Source organism: Fistularia commersonii, chromosome 35 (genome assembly GCF_037954325.1).
Source record: "Fistularia commersonii isolate RoL2024-O1a breed Wild chromosome 35, RoL_Fcom_v1.0, whole genome shotgun sequence".
Lineage (NCBI taxonomy): Eukaryota > Metazoa > Chordata > Actinopteri > Syngnathiformes > Fistulariidae > Fistularia > Fistularia commersonii.
The window spans coordinates 8,545,147-8,565,787 of record NC_141318.1 but is presented as its reverse complement, the minus strand read 5'-3'; the positions used below and the strand labels follow the sequence as shown (position 1 = coordinate 8,565,787).

The following is a 20,641-nucleotide window of genomic DNA, read 5'->3' as shown; positions in this document are numbered from 1 at the left end:
ATCCCTGCTCCAACCATCAGCACGGGGTTCCTTTGACTGAAAAATGTGGAAGACACCTTACAGTCAACATTCGCTGCTGTGTTCTTGACAAAATGTCCTCATAGCAACTGGCCTCGATTTTCTTCCATTGAAGATGTTCAAAATGTTAAGATGGACTGTAAGCACCGGGGTCGAGGCCGGTCTAAGTTACGAGTGCTCATTATGCAAATGGAAAGGGTTGTGTAGAAACGAGGTACAACTAGGAACAAGGATACATCTTCTGGGAACATATGTGGGTTTCACCATTTGAAAAGGTGTGGCCTAAAATTCTCAGATATGAAACAATGGTGAGAAATTAATTGGATCACATGGACTGAGGCTCACGTAGTAATTACCAGGGTCTGGTTCCGGTGATGGATCTTTCTGGGTGGATCGAAGGGTGAAGATATACCTGGTCTGTGTAAACTAATCAGGCTGAGTCCCAATACAGCATTGCATGTAGGTGAATGGTTGTGCTTAACGCTCCCTCCGTCAGTCCAATCCTGAAGAGGCGGCTCTCCAGTGTTGGGCCATTCGTTTGTGCAGAGGTAGTTTTGTCACCCCAATGTAGACGTCTGGTGGTTCTACCTAAGCACCGCAGAAGAAAGGGTGAAATGAATAAGTATGCAAATATAACAAATCTTAAATAAAATTAAATGAATGATAATAATACATAATAATAATAATAATAATACATAAATTATTTAAATAAATATTAAATAAAATATAACAAATATAATTACCTCACAGCATGGTTCAATTCTGACCAGGGGATCTTTCTGTATGGAGTTTGCATGTTCTCCCCTGTTCTCTCTCCACCTCACTGCTTGGGTTTCCCCCAGGTTCTCCATGCTCCAAAAACATGCAGGTTAACTGGAAAAAAAATTGGGAAAATTGCCCCAAATAAATGAGTGAATGATTATTTGTGTGTATATGTGGCCCTGTGATTGACTGGGGACCCACCTCTCGCCCCATGACAAATGGTATACAGGGCTGTCTAAGTAAATTAAAAAATTGTGATAAAGTTCTTTATCTTCTGTAATGCTGTTAAAAAAACAAAAATTACCTTTTTTTGATATTCTAATATTTTGAGATAGGATTTTTGAGTTTTCTTAAGATGTAAGCCATAATAAGCAATATCAAAATAATAACAGGCTTGCAATATTTCAGTTGATTTGTAATAAATCCAGAATGTATAACAATTTTGTTTCTGTAATTGCATTACAGACGATAAAGAACTTTATCACAATATTCTAATTTTCTGAGGCAGTCCTGTAGGCTCCAGTATCCCCTGCGACCATGAGTGCAAGACAAGCGGAAGAAGATGGATGGATGTAAATGGATGTAAGACTTTGCATACAACTGCAATCCTGTAAACCTTAAAGGATGAAGCCCTGAAGGCCAGGAGAAGCCAGTCTTCCGGCCAAATCTCACCCACATATTGTACTTTGCCCAGGTCTGCTCCCTGATCCGGGGCGGCATAAGAGCATTCCTGGTTCGATTCCTGGCTCCTACTAGTGTGTTGTTAAGCAAGACACTGAACCCCTAACTGCTCCCCTGGCAGCCTACTGCTAATGCTTTATCCACGATGAGTTAACTGCAGGGATTCCCCAGGGGGTTATAATAAAGGATAAATTATTCTTAATGCAAGAGCTTCTTTCAACAAAATACTTTAATATTACTTTAATATTGTTATCTACATACAACTACAACTGCAGTCATATCATGATATCCATCAAACATCTGCATGCATTCTTTAACGTGACAAGGAGACTTTTATTTTTATTTTTCCAAAATATCCAAGAAAATAACTGAGAAAATTTTGAAATAACTAGATGAATGAAAAAAATGCACATTTGAATTTTGTTTTGAACGTTAATACTCGACTACAGCCGCACTCCTGTTTTTGACCCTATGGAGGCAGCGATGAGCTTAAAACCCAAACATGACTTTAAACCGATTTGCAGTTTGTTCACTCATAACTTGCTGCCGAAAATTCACTGTCATTTTACCTCTGTAGTTTTGAATTTTAGCTACTTAGTGAGTTTATAGAAGGGGAATCTAGACAGGATTAGACAACTAACTTATTTTGTACATTTTATTCAGTTCATTTCCTCTTCGCCTTTTAAGGATTTTCCCACACTGACATTATGTTTTGAAAAACACTTCCTTTATATTAAAGTCATTACTTGTGGGACATTACAAAGAAGTCACACCACTTTACCCTTTATTTGATATTGTCCGCTCTCATGTTCCTCAAGCTCTGCCAGGAAATGAATGAAATAGCAAACTATTTTAGCAAACGATTTTAATATAAAAATGTAGAAAACATTATAAAACAAAAGACTCAAAAATACAATGTGTCATGAGAAAAACCAACTGACAAAATCCTGGAGATAGTCCGCGAAAAAAAAGGTTTTGTTTGTTAAGCACACAAACAATTTTTTAAAACAAGCATGTTAAGCTTTGCAAACTTGAGCAGAAAGAGTTATTCTCCTAGGCTCCAATTAGTTCAACAGCAAACTGATTCATGTAAATCTTGTAATAAGATTTTCAGAAGGCGCCTTAATTCTAGGCAACGCGCCTAACAGCAGTAAAACTTCCGTATTGAATTATACATTTGAAATCACTCCAGTAAAGAGTGAAGAAAAAACAGGTGGAGACGTACAAGGTGGAAGTCCAGTCTTCCAGGTCGGAGGCGCCCTTCTGTGAGGGTCTCCCTCGACCAGATATCCACCGAGCTGAACCTCAGGAGTCGAGGCCGGTCACAGAATCGGGTTTGCTGAGCTCACGGGGCTTTCCTCTCCTTCTCTGCAGAACCGCGGACCGACCAGTCACCGGATCTCAGATGGGTTTTTGTTTTGTCGGTTAAGGCCAGACGCTCTCAGTCATTGACAGCCAGGCTAAAGAGTTCCAGCAGCTCCTTGTTCTCGGCATCTATGAGGTCCGCTGGCCTCTCCCCGCACTCGTTCTCCAGCTCAGGGTCGGCACCGAGCGAGAGGAGGTAGCTGAAAGAAATGCAAATGTCGTTGTGAAACCCTTTTTTTTTTTTTCTGTGTCTTAAAAGTACCGGGGAACCAAAGCTTGCATTTATTCTTACATTAAACATTCAATTTCACCCCTCCTACAGGCTGCACTTTTTGAAAATATTGGAAATAAAGCACGGCTGCATTCTTTGAATCTTAGGGTCGGGGTCATGATGGTGCTCACCGTGCAATGTGAGGAAAGCCGTCGCTGCAGGCCATGTGTAGCGGGGTCCACCCTTCCTCGTCTCTCTGGTGGATGTCAGCTCCGTATTGGACCAGAAGCTTAACGCATTCCAGGTTGCCAGACAGGACGGCCTCGTGGATGGCAGCCATGCCTGCACAGAAAGAGCAACTGCTAAGGATAGAAGCGCAAGCTGGAGCTCTGGCTACATAAAAAGCACTCGTGGAAGAGACTCTTTCGCGGCGCCGTATCTCACCAGAGAGGTAGATGGTGTCAAGGCTGACCCGCCTGGCTCGGATAAAACGTCCGATCCTCTCCAGCTCCCCTTGTCGCACGTAGTCCTGGAAGACGATGTCATTGGGGAAGTGCACGTTACGGCCCGGCTTCAGAGGAGCTGCGGTCTTGTCGCCGTAGTCCCTGGTGTAAGTCTTGAGTCCCAAGCTCCGGGACACGGGGCAGTGGTAGTACTTCATCCTGAGCAGTTCGACTTGGAGAAGAACTTGCAGGCAAATCCAGCGGCACGCTTTCAGTAATTCGGTCGGATTTCCTTTGGTATTCAGCCAAAGATTTTCTTTATCAGGAAGATCGAGCACCTCCTCTCAGTGTCAGTGGTGGGTCTACTCCTTTGACCTCCCCGGCAGACCTCTTTATACTCTCTCTCTGGTTATTTTAGGCTGCAACGTCTCACACGAGCACCCAGTGACAAGATTTGGAAGATGAGTAGTGCCTTGGTCAGGTCCTCCCACTGGCCCGTTTTGACCCACTCCTAACCCAGATGCTAATCCGCTCAAGATAGCAACACCTGGAGGGGAGTGTGTGTTTGTGTTGGGGGTGGAGGGGGTGAAGGCTCCTGCTGCCAACTATGACAGACACTGAACCCCCAACTGCTCCTGATGCTGCACCATCATTGTATGTGTCATCTTGCAGTCACAAACACACACGCACGCACGCACGCGCGCATGCGCGCACACACACACGCAGACATGAACATGACCTGTTGACAGCTGCTGTATATCATTGGATGCAATTAGAGTTGAAACAAGTATCTTAACTATTACATTTTTAAACTCAATAGTCAAACTGCCTCTTATTTACTGGAGACATTCTGACATTTATTTTTCTCGTAGTGAGTCATAGCTGACATGAACTACGTGATACCGAACCCCCAGCCGCTTCTGATGGTTGAAAGCTCATGAGGCATCATGTGAATGAACGGTCAACTGAGCAACAGTTCTATTCAATTACCACTTGACTACGCTTTGGGATTCCGCAGCTTATCCAAACCCGAGTGCACAGCCTCCCCGTGCCAACTCGTACAAAGTTAGCTGCAACAACTGCCGTGAACTCCGTTAACAAGGTGCTGTTCATAAAAAGTGCTCATTACAAAAAAGGTGCTAAATGCAAAGTGTCAATGTGGGTCACTGTGATTTAACTCATGTTTGTTCCAAGAAGAGATTCTGTGGGGATGCAACAGATGCACACCTGCCCGCTGAACAGCGCCAGTCCCCAGAAGTCAGGGTTATGTGCTCAGTTGGCTGCACAGGAGAATCCATATTATGTGTTAAGTTGAATATTTAGAATCAAGCCTTTTTTGTCTTTAACAAAGTAAAGAAAATACAAATTTTTCTACCAAATAGGAGACCAATCCACATCTGGGTTCAGGGAGGTTCTGCACTATTTTCCAACTCTCCCTCTGTTGTGTTTTACAATGTGCATCAGACAAGTCCCTTCTGAAATGCACTTCTTTTTTTCTCTCACCAATATCCTCTTCCTCTACATTTCTGTCCAGATGACTGGCATGGGAACCAAGGAACAGACGTTTACATTTACATTATGAACCACAACCCGCCTCAGACTACATCCAATGTGTCATTTACAGAATAGTTTCTCAATTTTTTCAACTGAAAAATGAGAATACCTAAATACGCTTATCTGTAAAATACATACCAGGTCAATTATGAGTGCTTCAAAGTGAGCTTTTTATTTTATTACCCTCTAATACTTCAGAACAAAACGTAGAGAACTCAGCGACTGAAACTTGATGAAACAATTACCCCTGAATTTAGTAATAGTAATTAAAATGACCATAGTCCCAGAGTAGTGCTTGAGGTGGAAATGAGTGTTGTATTAAAGGGCTGGGGGCACCTGGGGAAGGTGAATAACAGTTTGTATTATTCAAAATAAAATTCAGCATTGAGATTTGACAGTCTTGTGTTGAAAGTCAAACAATAATATGCTGGACACACTGCAGGTTTAAAATTTAGAATTCAAGTTTTGATCCAACAAAACAGGAATGACTCAAGAAGCCTATCTTAATATATTACTTGCTGATTAAATTGAGTTACCCAAGAAAAGAGTTGCTTTGGATGTTTTAAAGTTATCTGTTCTTCAAGTATGATCTTAGCACAGCACCAGCTTTGAACTTGTTGCTGCAGGTTGAATACAGTTGAAGTTAACCTCTAAGAGTTTTTGGGTTTTATAATGTTGGAATTGCGGTGCAGTTGCGTTGGCTGAGACATCTGAAATGGAACTGAGCTGTAATCTATTTATTCTGTTATGAACCTGCTGTAACATGCTGAAATATGCTATGAAAGCATACCAAAATGTCAGCATGGAAAACATTTTCCCTTTTTATATAAAATATTCGAAATATTGAATACTCCCGTATTCACTTAAGGGATCCATTTTGAGGAAAAAAAAACTTGAGGCAAATGTCTTTATAATTTTTTATTTATTGGCCACCATTTCACGTTTTCCACATCAATTTTGATATGATGGAATGCTTTGTTAGTTTTCCCTCTCAGATGCACAGCTGTCAAACCCAGCCCCCCCCCCCCCTCTACTCGAGCCACTGCTGCCTGCCAAACCACACAACACAAACACACATTACCCTATTCATCTGCGACCAGAACATAAACACACTGCAATTTCTACACAATCACTCAGTGCACGCACGCCGCTGTGGCAAATTTTGGTAGAGCTACAAGGGATGCAGGAGGTACAACATGGGAGAGGGATGGGGCTGTGCAACTGTTCCCTCCCACTTCAGATTTTACAGACCCTTCTCTTAAACCAACCTGAAGTGAACCAAATCTGTCTGCTTTAATAACCACAATGAATCTGATTAGGCATGAATGCAGTGCAACCTATCAGAACTGGCTCCACAAACCGTCTCGGACCTGAGTGCGTCCAAGGGCCAACTCTGCCCCAACGAGGCCAACTGGCTATAGCTGGGCACAATGGCATAACATTAAAAAAATGACAAGTCCAAAACTTTAAAAAAAAGTACTGAAAGCAATTAAATAAAACAGAATTTTACCCCCCGGAAGTTTCCTTTTTTTTTTCTTCTTCTCTTCCTCAATTAGAAAAATAGTCAGTAGCCATGCAGAAATGAGAAATCTCAAATTAAGTTGACCTCTGCCGCCACCGAGTGAAGGAAAGAAATTGGTCTTAGCTATTGGTAGGGTTGGAGGGGGAGGGTGAGTTGGGTTACACTACACTGGACTAGCTCTGTGAGGCTTCAGTGAAGACTTCCAAAAAATAAAATAAAAAAACAAACCAACATCTATAGGATGGCCCCTTTTCCCCTGAGATCAGTCCTTTCAAAACAAACCACACAAAACCGTTCTGGTTTCCAGAGGGGGGAAGAATGTTGGCAGCCCCTCCACCCCCATTCACCTACATTATATAGATGACGCAGACTCTGCTCAAGACCAAACGCGGAGGCGAGCAGAATCAGAGGAGGAAAAAAAAAAAAAATAAAAAAATTGACAACTGGGTCTCAATGCCATTTTTACATTTGGTTAAACATAGAGAAGGTGTCGAGCTAATGTGGAGCGCTGAAGGCATCGTGGTCTCCCGTATGGGTGTTGTACTGTTCCACGAGGTCCCTCCAGGTGGGACAAGACCAGTCCCGCCAGAAATTGGAAGTTGAAGATGTGGCTGGCAAAGAGGTCAGACAGCCCCCGATGGGCTGACTGACTGGCAGGCTGTCTTGAAGGCCGGCTAACTGACTGAGAGGCAGTTACTGGGGAGTATTAATGTTCACGGGACAGGGAAAGTCTACCGGGAAGTGAAGGGGGTGATGGTGTCTGGCTGGAAGGGGTGGGGCAGGACTTGTCTCCCCTCCTTTTCTCTTCTTTGCCAGCTTTTACAACTCATCGTGTCCGTCATCGCCGCCGCCTTCCTCACCGTCAGAGTCCTCCATGTCATCCAGATCCTGGATACCACGTGAGAAGAAAGATATTCAGGTCAAACTTAGTGATTTATGAAGTAAGTTGGCCGGAAGAAGAGTGGAGTAAGGTTTTAATGCTGGGATGTAGAGATACTAGTTACAGATCCCAAGGCTCTGACGAGGACTGAATAAATAAATCCTTCAATCAATGTGTAACCACAGCCACAGCTCTGAGTCAAGATGAAATCATTGCTTGGTGTGGCCATTCCTTTACGTCTAGTCTGAAAGCAGGTGAGCGGGGGGAGGAATGAGTTAAGTCAGACACAGAAAAGAGCTAATGTTAGCTGCAGCACTGCACGTGCTGCTCCGGAGGTCCCAAGGCAAACCCCGGTAAACAGTGTCAAACAGCTGAGGGTATTAGCGGACAGCAGTCGTCTAGGCTGGAATTAGACTTCAGAGAAGAAGGTGTGGTGACAGAAGTGGAGTGAAAGATGCTCATAAACAGCTCGTGGGCACAGAAGCGTGGTAATGCACACGCACAAACACACATATGCTTTATTCCAAGCCTAAATAATAAAGAAAAGGCAAGGTTTTGAGAGTGCTTACTTTTGCTCGCATAAAGTATGTGCAATGCAAGCTATTCTCTGCACATTTCTGACACGAAGTTGGGAATATTCTAATTTGAAAGATGAAAAAATTGTAAAATCAAATTGGCTGACAACATAGGTCAGTTATGTCATGCGCCCGCTGAAAACAAGGGGGGCACTTCTAACGTTACAACCGAAAAGTTCTCACTCGTCTGTTCGATCTATTTTAGGATGTTTCAGGCATGAAGCACAGTTCCCTGTAAAGTCACAAGGGGGTTAACTTAGACAATCGTGCATGTGCAAAACAGTGATCCCTTTGATTCGAGATGAATAGAGAAAAGGTTTGCAGTTTCAGTTTTACATTTGTCTTTTCCCAAAATCGCTGCCTCCCTGTTGAGGTTTGATATCATTATCTTTTAGCTCTGTCCATTAATGCAGATTCCGAAACTCTGAGATATTTCATCACTGTTCTATGGAGTTGGTCTCAGAACTTTATTAATTACTTTCTTCTGGTTAAAAGACAGATGGTAACTATATGAACAAACTAGGAATTCCCAAAGTAGGTAGGATGAGCTGTGGATGAAAATGTCAATGTCATGAACTATATTCACAGTTCTGTTGCGGTGGTAAGTGGCGTACAAGAAGTAAAGGTTCTGAGGATGGCTGCAGCCCTAGGGTTATTAAAAAAATGGCAATGAATTTCCAATATATTCTTACATCTTCATCAAGATCCTCTTCATCATCCCCTGCAGGGGCACCACCTTCCTTGCCACCACTCTCCAGGAACTTGGTGAAGCCCTCCAATGTTCTCTCACCGTTGTAGTCGATCACCTGTCGAGGACATTTGATTTCTGATTAATGTGCAAGTTTGCATTTTAACACCAACCCAAGTAAGGGCTTCACGACACGAGCGGGCGTATCGCTGCCACCTTAACTGTCGCCAATACATTTTGGAGCCGTGTGTGAAAATGGTGCAGATGACATGGTGTGTGCAGGGTTACAGCAAGAAGCCAGTGGGATGAATCTGAAGTGGCATGGCACATGAAAAGGTGAACCATAGGACATGCACAAAGCTACCAATCATTTTGACTCATTCAGTGCAGAGATAGCAATCTGTCACAATGCTCCATCCTTTCTCAGACCCCTCTTCACCTTCTCCATGCTATATCTAACCAGGGTCACATACTAATCCTTAAGACTTACTATATGGGGGGCCCTAAAAACATACCACTGACTGACATTGCAAAGTCAATAAAGGAGTCCAAGAGAGTGAAGCACGTGCAGGTCGAAAAAACTCGTTAATAAATAAGTTAATGAAGTCACCCAGCAGGAATGTAGAAGAAAGAAAACAAGATAATGGCGCAGAAGTTTCGAGAGGAGCTCAGGTTTCTGCACTCCGTCAACGCTGCTAAATCAAGGCGCACAAATTATACTTTGGATGCACCAATCGTAATGATTTGAGATCCAAGAAACTACCCAGATCACAATGACTGACACCTACCAAGGTATGGCATGAAGACAGAAACCAGAGAGACCTAGCAACCTCCGCACAAACAGATGGCCCAACAAGGGAGAGCCACCACTTCAGGACAGGACTCCACAGTCAACCCACAGCCGAAGGACAAGGGCCATTCTTTTGAAGACAGCAATGGTCATATTGTGGCCAGAGAAGGCAGATGGTTTGAGAGGAGTCAAAGAAGCTGTATTTGTCAAAACAGAAAAACCATCGCTGAACAACGGAGGGGGCCTCAGACACAGACATATGACGCTGTACTGGGACCGATTCCAAGACGGATTTGCAGACCAGGCCCATCTGCGCCCTCCAAACAACCAGGAAAGATTCACAACCAGAACTCCCAAATGAGCCTCACTAAATGTGATCCAACAGGTTTCACTCCTTTGTTTAGCTTTAGCTTCTCACATTCAAATCCAGGTAATCCCACAAAAGTTGCTCTTTTGTCCCTAACAAACAACACCCCGTTAGCAAAACAACCCCCTTAGACCGAGTTTATCCTGATAAACGCTTATATTTACAAGCCACCATAACCTAGACCTGCTGAGCACACTTGCAGTCACACTCATAAATTCAAGTCCAGTTGCCATGACAAGAATATTTCCACAAGAATTCCCCATGACCTGGATGACTGAGAACCTTCACAGACACGGCAGAAACCGTAGCATGAAGGCGAGAGGACAACAGGATTGTACAGAAGATCACTGCAGACCTTTCAATACACCTTTTTGGTTTTCTGTCCAGAGGGTAAAGTGGGGCTTTTGATATCACATAATAGTCATATTACTAGTGATACGTGCATACCTTGCGATCATCTCCTGCAGGGAAAAATTTAAGTGTAGGGAAGCTGTGGACTTTGACTTCCTCAATCTCATTGGCTGTGGAATCCATCTTTGCCACAATGATGTCAGCACTGTCCTTATACTTCTCTCCCAGCTTTTCCCAGATAGGCGTCAGCTGTTTACAGTGGCCGCACCAGGGTGCATCTGGAACACCAAAGACAAACAGTGTTAAATTACTACAGAACGAGATTAATGCCTACGACAACACACATGTTGGTCCGGAGTAATAAAGACAATTACAAGAGTCGAAGATTTTCCTGGAAGGCTCAAAGATTTTGAATTGATAAGAATGGGACAGGTGATCGTCTAAAGAAGAATAATCACCCACAGGTCTATGGAAAAAACGGTCCATTATATTATGCAGCATTAACGTTACACGTTTAACAGTGAAATAAACTCTGCAACAGCCATTATTTTTTCTAAATTTGAACCTCATCATAAAACTCCTTTTGATCTTATGCTAACAACAGTTGGATGATCGCTTATGATATAGCTTATGTCACGTGGAGCTTGGTGGCCTTGCTACCCTTCTGGCTTGGAAACTCCCTCTCACCTGTCAGGGAAAATTGCCATATACACTGCCTTGCATGACTAACCATAAGCTGTTTTTAAACAACGAGCCAAAAGAAAAAAAATCCCCCAGTAATAGAACAAGTTTGGATGCTGATCACTATAAAATGATCCAGCAGCTATATTTAAAAACAGACCCTAAAAGCATCGGTCGCCCGGTAACAGTTTAATTAACAGGAAGAAGGGCTGCAAAAGGTATGAGTGAGATTCTAGCATCAACTCTTAGGAATCTGAAAAAGGCTTGGCAGAAAGAGAGGAAAGGAAGGGCAAGATTCAAGTTTCAGACACTAGCGCTGGAGGCTTTGCCAGATCTATCACTTGTGAGCAAGTGAGCGTGACTGCTTTGAAAATTACACCTGTGAACCGCTTTGCCAAGAGGCCTAAGAATATATTGGCTGAGGACTACTGGTTCAAAATAATGATAGGTTTAAAAGGAAGAAAAAAAAAGTCAAGAGGAAGATCTTACAGAATTCAACAAAGACGTTTTTAGCGGGATCGAAGGCGACCTCCTCGAAGTTCTTGCCCACCAAAACCTTGACAGGGGTTTTGTCCCAGTCCTCTGGGATGTCCTGGCTCATGAGGTGTGGCTGCAGGAGGAAAATCAGTGAAAGGGTCAGAAGGTGTGTATCAATGAATCTTGATTCAGTGTAGACATAGCACTGACCAAGCTGATTAAGTGATACATCTCTTGCAGATGTAGTGATAAACATGGCCTTATGAATTGTGTTTCATCTTTTTGGCCCTAAAACAATGATGATGGAAAAAAGCATTTCTCATTAGCACATAGGCTCACACAAACTAGTTGTCTTACTTTGAGTTTGCCCTCCACGAACTTTGTACAGAACGCAGTAATGCTCTCTGCGGTGATAGAGTCACTTTCTGGCTTGTACTTTGTCATTTCGTCCTCCAGGGTGATCAGGCGGATGGCGGGGCACTCTTCTTTCTTCAGGCCAAAGAACTCCAGGATGCGCTGGTTGTCATCCACGTCACTGTCGATGAAAATGAACAGGATCTGGAACGAAGACAAAAAGTCAATATTTGATCAGACAGGTGCTGCCACGAGTACAAACTCACCAAAGCTACAGCTTTTCTTAAAGGCACGTGTAAGATTTAAATAGGCTTGCAGTTAAGTCATGTTTACTTGCAAAGAGATTTAATGACACCCACAAACAGTTAAGCGCATACTAACCTGACCCTTGAATCCATCTGCTGCTTTCTTGAACTGATCCATTTTGTCCTGGAAGTCTGAAGCTGTTTTGGGCAAAAACATGAGGATGTGGGATTTGATGTCACCCCCAAAGATTTTTGGTGCGGTCTGAAAATAAAACAGACATGCAAGATTGACATATCGATATACATATTTTTGTTGTGTGCACAATATGGACAGGGCAAGTGACACTAAAGATCCACTTATTACCTGCTCAGTGAACTCGATGACCAGGGGCAGCTGGTTGGCCTTAACGAAAGACAGTAGTTTCTCTTTGGTAACCTCCCCATCAAAGGTATTGCGCCCCTCGTCAAACTAAAAAGGAAAAGATGGAAACATTCAGTCACAAATATTATCAAGGCACCTGCTGTCTCATCCCATGAACACCAAGCAAATCTACCGGACAAGCCACTTAAAGTCCCCTGGAAACCCCACGCTGATGAAAGAGTAACGGGCTGACAGACTTTTGAGTGTTAAGAATAGATGCGGCGCTGCCAAGCGGCCCTTACTGGCACACACCAGGGGGTGAGGATGGGAGACAACATGTGGCTGTAGAAATACTGGCAGCCTCTGACAGCCCATAAAACTCAAGACCAAATCCCCTGTTGTGATAAACAAGCAAAAGACACCAGCTGTTTATTAAGATCAACCCTGTACGCCAGGAAGTTTCTTTACTTTGGGGCCCACATGTCAGCCGTTGTGTCAGGGTCAATTTATTAAGAGGGATTAGAGGAAGCTAAATAACTATCCACTTGTGAAACCTGAGAATGTGGCTTGTGTATCAGGTTTTGAGTCATCAAGGCCCATTCAAGACACTTACCTTTCCCCGTTTAATAATTACTGACAGATTATCTGGATCGATATCTAATTTGACATCGCCACAAGAGAACTGTAATACTGTTATATTGATAAGAATGCTCTACTGTCAATTCTGGAAATCTACAGCAAGAATTTGGATACTGGGCATTTGTTGATGTCCACTTGTCAACAGAAACCCTATCTGTTTGTTGCACATAGCTCAATCTAGTGCAGCTGGGAAGATTAATTATGAATATGAATGATGGTAAAACATTCCACAACCAATCAACTTCATTATCAGAACTTAAGGGACGACTATCAAACTGGTCAGCTGGAATTATTGATCCGATTGATATACACAAATGTTTGACTAAAGAATGTGGCTTCTGAGACGCGTATAAAAACAACTTCTTGGAAAGGTTTCCCAAATTTAGAATTGAATAGTCATTTCACAAAGCGATAATTTCATCATGGATTCCAAGTAAACAAGTCCCTCATGTGTCGACACATCACTTGCAAATGACCTGCATCTGTTGATATAAACTGATAAACATGGAGGTCCGTGTTTGCTGAGTACAAGAACGTGAAGCTGCCGGGTCAGGCTCTGTCCTACAAGTCACTTTTGCGGATGTGTATAGGACATCAGAAAATTCTCAAGTCACTTTTCACATCTCATAAGTCCCCCATCTCAAGATCCATATTAAAACTGACGATTAGCCAGGCCTTGAGAAACCTCCATAAGGAATACTTAAGGCCATGCATGCTTCCCCCCCAATATGTTTATAATGCTCTATATGATTATCAGAAATTCAAATATACAGGTATTTGAATAAACACATTCAGCTCAGAAAAACAGAATGAGTTGTAAATCTGATCCGTGTTGACGTTCCTAAAATTCTTTTCCGTTCAGTACCATCAGCTGAACTCTTCTGGTACATGTAACAGCATGTCAAGTGCGCTGCGCACGTAAGAAACATCGAGGAGACCAAGATTAGCTCCGGAGAGAAGATACTGTGAGGTCGGTTGCATCATGTTACAAAGGTGCAAATCAAAAACACTGCGTTGTCTTTAAGAGCCTTATATGAGTGTAACATTTGCAAGTTTCAAAGTTTCCCTTTTTTTTCCTCCCCCTAAGATCACAGTTACCTTCTTTAAAATGTAACATACAGTACAATTGTGGAAATAACAACATAAATCATGTAAATCAATTCGTTACCTGCAGTCGTCTTTGTTTAAAGCATGGCAGATGAAATTTATTAGATTCACACATTTTGTCATAGTATACTGTAAGAGGTTGAAAACCATAGTAGTTAGATAAGTACATCACCTTCTTGAAGAGGACAACACTATCCTTTGACACTTCAAACTTGGAGTAAACGGCATCATCGGAGGTCACAGCGAAGGGAATATCATCGATAGCCTCAGCTGCTTTTTCGTAGGCCTTGGCTCCAGCGGACTCAGCATCCTAAAGACAAATGGTCATTCATCAAAATAATCAGACCTTATCTTTAATGCAAGGAGCAACGTAACGCATGGGTTAAACTAAAAAGAGTTGCGGTGAAAGAGAACAATGTGTACATTTTTAAAATATTCCAACAGAGGACTTCATACGTGTTTGAACAAGAATGTATATGACATATAATTGGGATAGCCAAATCTCACCTTAAAGAATCCGATGACCGCCACCTCATTGTCAGCAATCAGAGACTCTGCTTCCGTGACCCCTGCCAGTGTGGCAACAGCTGGGCCTGTGCGCTTCTTCAGCCAGCTGACAATATCATCTGCCTGCCTGCCAGCTGCAATAAAATACACAGACACAATAAGTTGAGTGATTCTATGCTTCCTTTTCAAAAGGAAAAGTAGTAGCTTTGGAGCAAGACTACAACTTCACAAATGACATCAAAAAAAACCAATAGGCATTGTTCATATTTGTTTTCCTGTAAGTCTACAGAGGTAAACACACGTATTGGTAATCATTATTCAGACAGGTGGAAGTATGACTACGATTTCGGTTCACTTAAAAAAATATATATATATTAATGACACCAATACTGGACACTGCTCATTTGAATGACTTGTCACAAAATTAGTGTCTGAATGTTTGAATCGGCATTAATGTGGGTTCTAGCTAGGTGAATTTGTTGGATTTACCATTCTTTTTTGAAAAAGAGTGTATGTGTGCATATTGTGTATGTGTGCTTTCTAGCTGCTTGTTTCACTGAGATGCGATTGCTTTGTTTAGCAGAAACCGACAAACGTGTTTATTCGTCAGAGAGCCAATGTCAACACAATTAGAAATTACACACACTAACCAGATGCTTTGTGCAGTCTGTGTACTGTTTCTGACTAGTTCTGTCTGGGTGTGATCAATTGCAGAATTTAAATAAATAAATAGAATCAGATGCAGACATGATCATTATAGAGTGAGGATTATTGCAATAAAATAAAATAAAAAAAATCATTGTGTTGTGAGTAACTACACAGCTTTGCACCTGATCTGAATGGGCAGATAGGGTCTCAACAGTCTGCATCATGACAAACCCTTCCTGTCCTTCACTAATATTCCCTCATGCCTGCTCTGGAGGGGCCACCGAGTTGAGTGCAGCACCTAGTGGTGACAGTTGCTATAACATTCAACCTTGTCTTCATTTTGAACTGATTGTGTACCTTATTATTTTACCTGAGCCAAACTGTATTAATAATTAACAATGACTTATTTGAATAATCATCATTTACAACAGCTACAACGCTCATAACAAAAGGAATATCTGCACTTCACCTTGAGTTTTTCTTTTTTTTATCCATATGTAACACGTATTTCTATTCTCCTGGAAATAAAGAAATGTCTGAAGATGAATTGTCAGCTAAAAGAATCTTTTTCTATTAAGAAATGTCTGAAGATGAATTGTCAGCTAAAAGAATCTTTTTCTATTTGAGTCTAATTATACATGTATGCTTATGTAGTTACTTTTAAGCAACCATAAAATGCAGACAAACTTTTGAAGACATTTTAATGTTAATGTTAATTTTGTTGTTTCATTATTCATTTACGTCTGATATAAAATCAATAAACCATTAGTCCAACGCTTATCAACACAGAATAGCGAATGAGTCATGGTGAGCCAGCAAAACATATTTACTTGTCTTTGAAATCAGATGCATGATGCAATGCAGAAGCAATATCAAAGATAGTTATGTTAAAAGGCACAACACGTCTTCCTCGCCTAGTCCTCTGGGACCCTGGGCAGTGAGTAGGAGAGGAGGGTGTTCCTAAAATCTGTTCTTAGCTCTAAACTTGCCATTACCAAACCCACACTCCTTGCTTTTTGAACGGCACTCAGCTCAGGCCACAGAGAGGAGCAGACGTGAAGAAATGCACATCGCACATCGGGGTGAAGGGGCGGGCTCACGGTCTGCGTGAGGGGAACATCCAGAAAAAACCCAACCCCCAGTCTGACACGGACGTGTGGCTGAATGGTGATTGGCTGACTTCTTTTTGAGCAGCTGTGCAGATGTATTACCAGAAGACACTTGGAGTCAGTAAGGCTGGACTAGTTTTCATTCCTGCTTTTTTACGAATCTAGCAAAAAGATTTCCATTGCTTTAAAAAGGCCACCTTCTTTACTATGACCAAGATTCACAACATCACTTTGGAAAAACAAAAAAGAATAAGTTTAGAAAAAAAGTCACCGCATTTAAAAAAGAAAACGCTTTGAATGCTATTCTGTTTGCAGGGAATTATTTGTCTAGTAACATCTTGTGCTACATCTGTAAGGAACATACCTACAGGATCTTGCAATGACTGGGAGGAAATACTGTTAACAGTAGCAACGCATTATTTCGGGGGGTTCTTCAACCACAGAGAATCAGATTTAAAGCTAATATTTATCATACTTTAAATACATGTTTTTAAATGTGTGAGAGGTCTATACCTGCTATATAAATGAAGTGAAATTCTCAGTGCCTTATTACTTTAAGCTCAGTTATCTACGGCAAAACTATCAAAATTATAAGGCTTACCAGAGTACTCTTTGGGGGACTCCTTATCACCGCCCTTGAAGAACTTGATAGTGGGGTAACCCCTGACGCCATACTCCTGTGCCAAATCAGTCTCCTCCGTGGCATCGACCTTACCAAGGCGGATTTCTGACCCCTCTGCCTTCAGGATGCCAGCGGCTTTGGAGTACTCTGGAGCCAGGGCTTTGCAGTGACCACACCATGGAGCATCTGGATGAGTTGATAGGAGAGAAGTTTAAATTGTTAGTAAAAACTAAGCTAAGGTCTAGAACAAGAACAAAGGGCATCAATAATCTCTCAGGGGTAATTTGTAGTCCCAAATCTTTGTTATATCTATCTAAAGAAAGAAAGCAGAATTCAGGATATTTTAGGCAGGATATTTTTAAACTGAAATATCTAACTCATGAATGAAAGCCATTTGGCCAATTATGGAACATTTAAATGATGTTTTCAATGAAAATACACAGCAATGTTTAGCATCCTTTTGACACACACACACATGAATATACCCTCAGTTTTAATATTGAACTACATTTTGTTGTCATTTGAGTTTTTAATTTATCTTTAAATTACTATCTTTAATGTGTAGAAGTTCATGTACACTGCAGCAGGCCAACATTTTCAGACGTCACCTCTAACAGTAAAGTCAGCCTCTAGCTATTTGAGCCAGTTTGATTAAAATTTCTTACATGCCCGTATAAAGTTTATTGTTACAAACTTCATGTACATGTTATGAATGAATCTCCTTCCTGTCAAATATTTTCATAGGTACATAAATGGCAAAAGTGGCAACTTCTTTGGGCTTAAAATGTCACGCCACTTGTTTCGGAGGATATTTCATCCTGGCGACACATATTACTATGTACTTTTTGGTGTGATGTTTAAAGTTTTGGAGCTCAAATGTAATAATACTTATACTATGAAGTGTGTCAAACTGACCTGCCAAATGATGATAAAGATGTAATAGAATCAGCAATACAAACTGATTAAAGAATAATGCAATAATTATATTTTTTTTTATTAGCTTGAAAATGACAAAAGGTCCTTGCATATGCAAATGAATTAATTGCTTTATTTTATTAAAAGAAAAATGCAATAATTATACTTTTTTATTAGCTTGAAAACAACAAAAGGTCCTTGCATATGCAAATGAATTAATTGCTTTATTTGTTGCTATAAAAAGAAAAAGGTTCATTTAGGGGATTATTGCACCATTTCACAGAAAACTATGGTGTTCATTATGTTATCCAACAGTAATAGCAGGGACTCCAACTCAGTAAGTTTTGAGTCCCTAATTATAAACAGTACACATTCTGTCAGCTTAAATCTAAGTATTTCTTTCTTCTACCATTGATCCAACAGTACGTTTGAAAATCACCTGCTTTAGCAAGGACACGTCGAATACAATGACCTGCATTGCATCACCTTGATTTCTCAACAAGTCAAGCAAACTTCCACGCCTCGGTCGAGTCAGCGTGAACGCACAAAAAACTTTTTTTTTTTTTTTTTTTTGTATAAGTACACGTCAACCTAGCCCACGTCCAAGTCAGATCCCGCCCTGCCGTGAGCGACCGGATTCCGTCCCTCCCTGTCGGTAGCTCATTGGATCCTCTCCCTCTCCGGCAGCTCTGACTGGTACACGATCTGGTCACTACCGCACTGGGTCAACTATCCAACTAAAGTATAGCGGGGAGGGCCTGTAAGACTATTAAGGACGTGAATCCTTGAAGGAAAAAAAAACATTAAAATGTGCGACGATCAGTCGTTCCAGTTGGGATCACAGTCGCTTTAAAACACAAGAGTAAACAAATGCACAAGTCACGGTGTGAAAGTGCAGAGGGTGATCGAAACCCTAACGGTTTCCTGCTCCTTTCACAGACTGTTTTGGAATCCAGCTAGCTCGCCGGTGTTGTTACCGACGCCGCTTTGTCCCGGATAAACGGCCGGGACACCGGTTCAGTCAAACTGTGCGTCGACACCGTACGTTCAAGTTCAGTCTGGAGGAAGGTAAACACGGGTTATGAGGACCGATCAGGGTAAACCAAGGGTCACGGCGCTAAATGAGATGCGAATGACCCGATTTAGTTTGCCGGACTCCTGTAACGTGTCGCAAGTTACAAAGACAAAAATAGCTATCTGTTATAAAACCCCTCTGTGAGATTTAATACATCGCTCACCCTTGTTAAACGGTGGGGTTTGCTAACGAATTCGTTAAAAGATTTTCACTAGAGCAATACGTTCGCAACTTGTCACAAGTGTCAATCAAACTTTACTGCTAAAATGCAAACAAGCTCCGTTTAGCTAGCTAAGCAAGGCGAGCTTGGAAAGACAGTCGGGGTAAGACGGTGAAGCTTTCTCTTGGCTTTTTCGTCCAAAATATACTTACAGAACTCAACCAGGAGGTTGGGGTGAGCTTTCAGAGCTTCATCGAAGTTTGTTTTCTTCAGCACCAACACATCATCTTCCTCAGCAATGTCAGCCCGGCTGGCTACGGCTAGTGTGCAGATAAGGAAAAACTTAAACATAGTTGCCGTCGAATGTTGTTCCTAACCGAGAGAGGAGAGCAGCAGACACTGTCGGCTAAGGCTGTGCTGAGAAATACGTCTCGAATTTGGTCCGTTTTTTCCCTTTTTCTTCTTGTTTCAGGTTGGGAGAGTAGCTGGTATTTTGTGTCTACCGCTACTAACGTGGCATCGCACACAGAAACCGGAGGGGTCAGCGGTAGTGCGCATGCGCATTTATCAGGCCGAAAGCAGTTCGTGTTGAAATGTGACTGGACCGCAGCGGATTCCACCTGGAAGTGAATGCAGAGGCGCCACACAACGCCGGTTCCACGGGACACGTTAGCAAACATGCACGCTGTAGCAATACAATATTATTTGAACGGATCGATCTGGGATTTAGACTCTACATGAAGGTATCGTTATTTTGATCCAGAATCAATGCGTTCTCACACACACACACACGTCACTGGCCTGAAAAGAGGTCGGTAACAACATACAAATATTACAAACGAGTTCTTGGCAAAATATTCTTTTCATGGCAGTTTTTGACATGGATGACTTAAAAACTCCACAGACATAACAAATGGAGTTCGATTCATATATACATACATACATATATATATATATATATATATATATATATATATATATATATATATATGTGTGTGTGTGTGTGTGTGTGTGTGTGTGTATTTATGTTAATGACAGGGCTGCAGCAGTCAAGTTGAGCAGAGGAATTGCTTTTGTAAAAATTATGTTTTTTTTATTTGAATGTATTAAAAATTGTTGAACAACAGTTATATACATTAAACAAAAGTGGAGCAGTACAATGGAGTAAATACAAATTTTGAATAAACGTGCATGTTTATGTGTGTGTATATATATTTATGTAAATGCCATGGCTGCAGCTGTTAAGTTGAGCAGAGGAATTGCATTTGTAACACTTGTGATTTTTTTAATGAATGTATTAAAAATTGTTGAACAAACAATTGTATATATATTAAACTAAAGTGGAGTAGTACAATGGAGTAAATACAAATTTTGAATAAACATGCATGTATTCATGTGTGTGTATATATATATATTTATGTAAATGCCAGGGGTGCAGCAGAGGAATTGCTTTTGAAACATTTATGTTTACTTATGAATATATTAAAATGTTTTGAACAAATAATAAAACATTGAGCTCTAATCAACAAAACAA

The 20,641-nt window shown here is 41.4% G+C and overlaps 2 protein-coding genes across 2 annotated transcripts; both read right to left on the bottom strand.

Moving 5' to 3' along the window:
• Window positions 1–2,311: 2,311 nt before the first annotated feature.
• On the bottom strand, window positions 2,312–3,849 carry ppp1r27b (protein phosphatase 1, regulatory subunit 27b). Its single transcript, XM_086142798.1, has 3 exons — window positions 3,482–3,849; window positions 3,229–3,379; window positions 2,312–3,026 (listed from the first exon to the last, which is right to left on the bottom strand). Exons 1-3 carry the CDS (start codon window positions 3,696–3,698, stop codon window positions 2,903–2,905), a joined length of 492 nt encoding a protein of 163 aa, XP_085998924.1. The 5' UTR covers window positions 3,699–3,849; the 3' UTR covers window positions 2,312–2,902.
• Window positions 3,850–5,937: 2,088 nt separating this feature from the next.
• On the bottom strand, window positions 5,938–19,647 carry p4hb (prolyl 4-hydroxylase, beta polypeptide). The gene is made up of 11 exons (XM_086142316.1): window positions 19,320–19,647; window positions 16,937–17,143; window positions 14,579–14,712; window positions 14,244–14,381; window positions 12,329–12,433; window positions 12,101–12,226; window positions 11,723–11,923; window positions 11,378–11,498; window positions 10,304–10,485; window positions 8,704–8,817; window positions 5,938–7,444 (listed from the first exon to the last, which is right to left on the bottom strand). Exons 1-11 carry the CDS (start codon window positions 19,456–19,458, stop codon window positions 7,376–7,378), a joined length of 1,536 nt encoding a protein of 511 aa, XP_085998442.1. The 5' UTR covers window positions 19,459–19,647; the 3' UTR covers window positions 5,938–7,375.
• Window positions 19,648–20,641: the final 994 nt, after the last annotated feature.

What these genes read in the sequence shown, in the direction of transcription:
- ppp1r27b (XM_086142798.1), bottom strand. Translation starts at nt 3,698, where the DNA reads ATGAAGTACTACCACTGCCCCGTGTCCCGGAGCTTGGGACTCAAGACT. An exon ending in TGACACCATCTACCTCTCTG is followed by an intron (nt 3,380 to 3,481) that starts GTGAGATACGGC and finishes CTTTCTGTGCAG; the next exon opens with GCATGGCTGCCATCCACGAG. An exon ending in GGCTTTCCTCACATTGCACG is followed by an intron (nt 3,027 to 3,228) that starts GTGAGCACCATC and finishes CATTTCTTTCAG; the next exon opens with CTACCTCCTCTCGCTCGGTG.
- p4hb (XM_086142316.1), bottom strand. Translation starts at nt 19,458, where the DNA reads ATGTTTAAGTTTTTCCTTATCTGCACACTAGCCGTAGCCAGCCGGGCT. An exon ending in TCGTGGAGGGCAAACTCAAA is followed by an intron (nt 11,499 to 11,722) that starts GTAAGACAACTA and finishes TTCCTCCTGCAG; the next exon opens with CCACACCTCATGAGCCAGGA. An exon ending in AAGAGGATCTTGATGAAGAT is followed by an intron (nt 7,445 to 8,703) that starts GTAAGAATATAT and finishes CGTGGTATCCAG; the next exon opens with GATCTGGATGACATGGAGGA.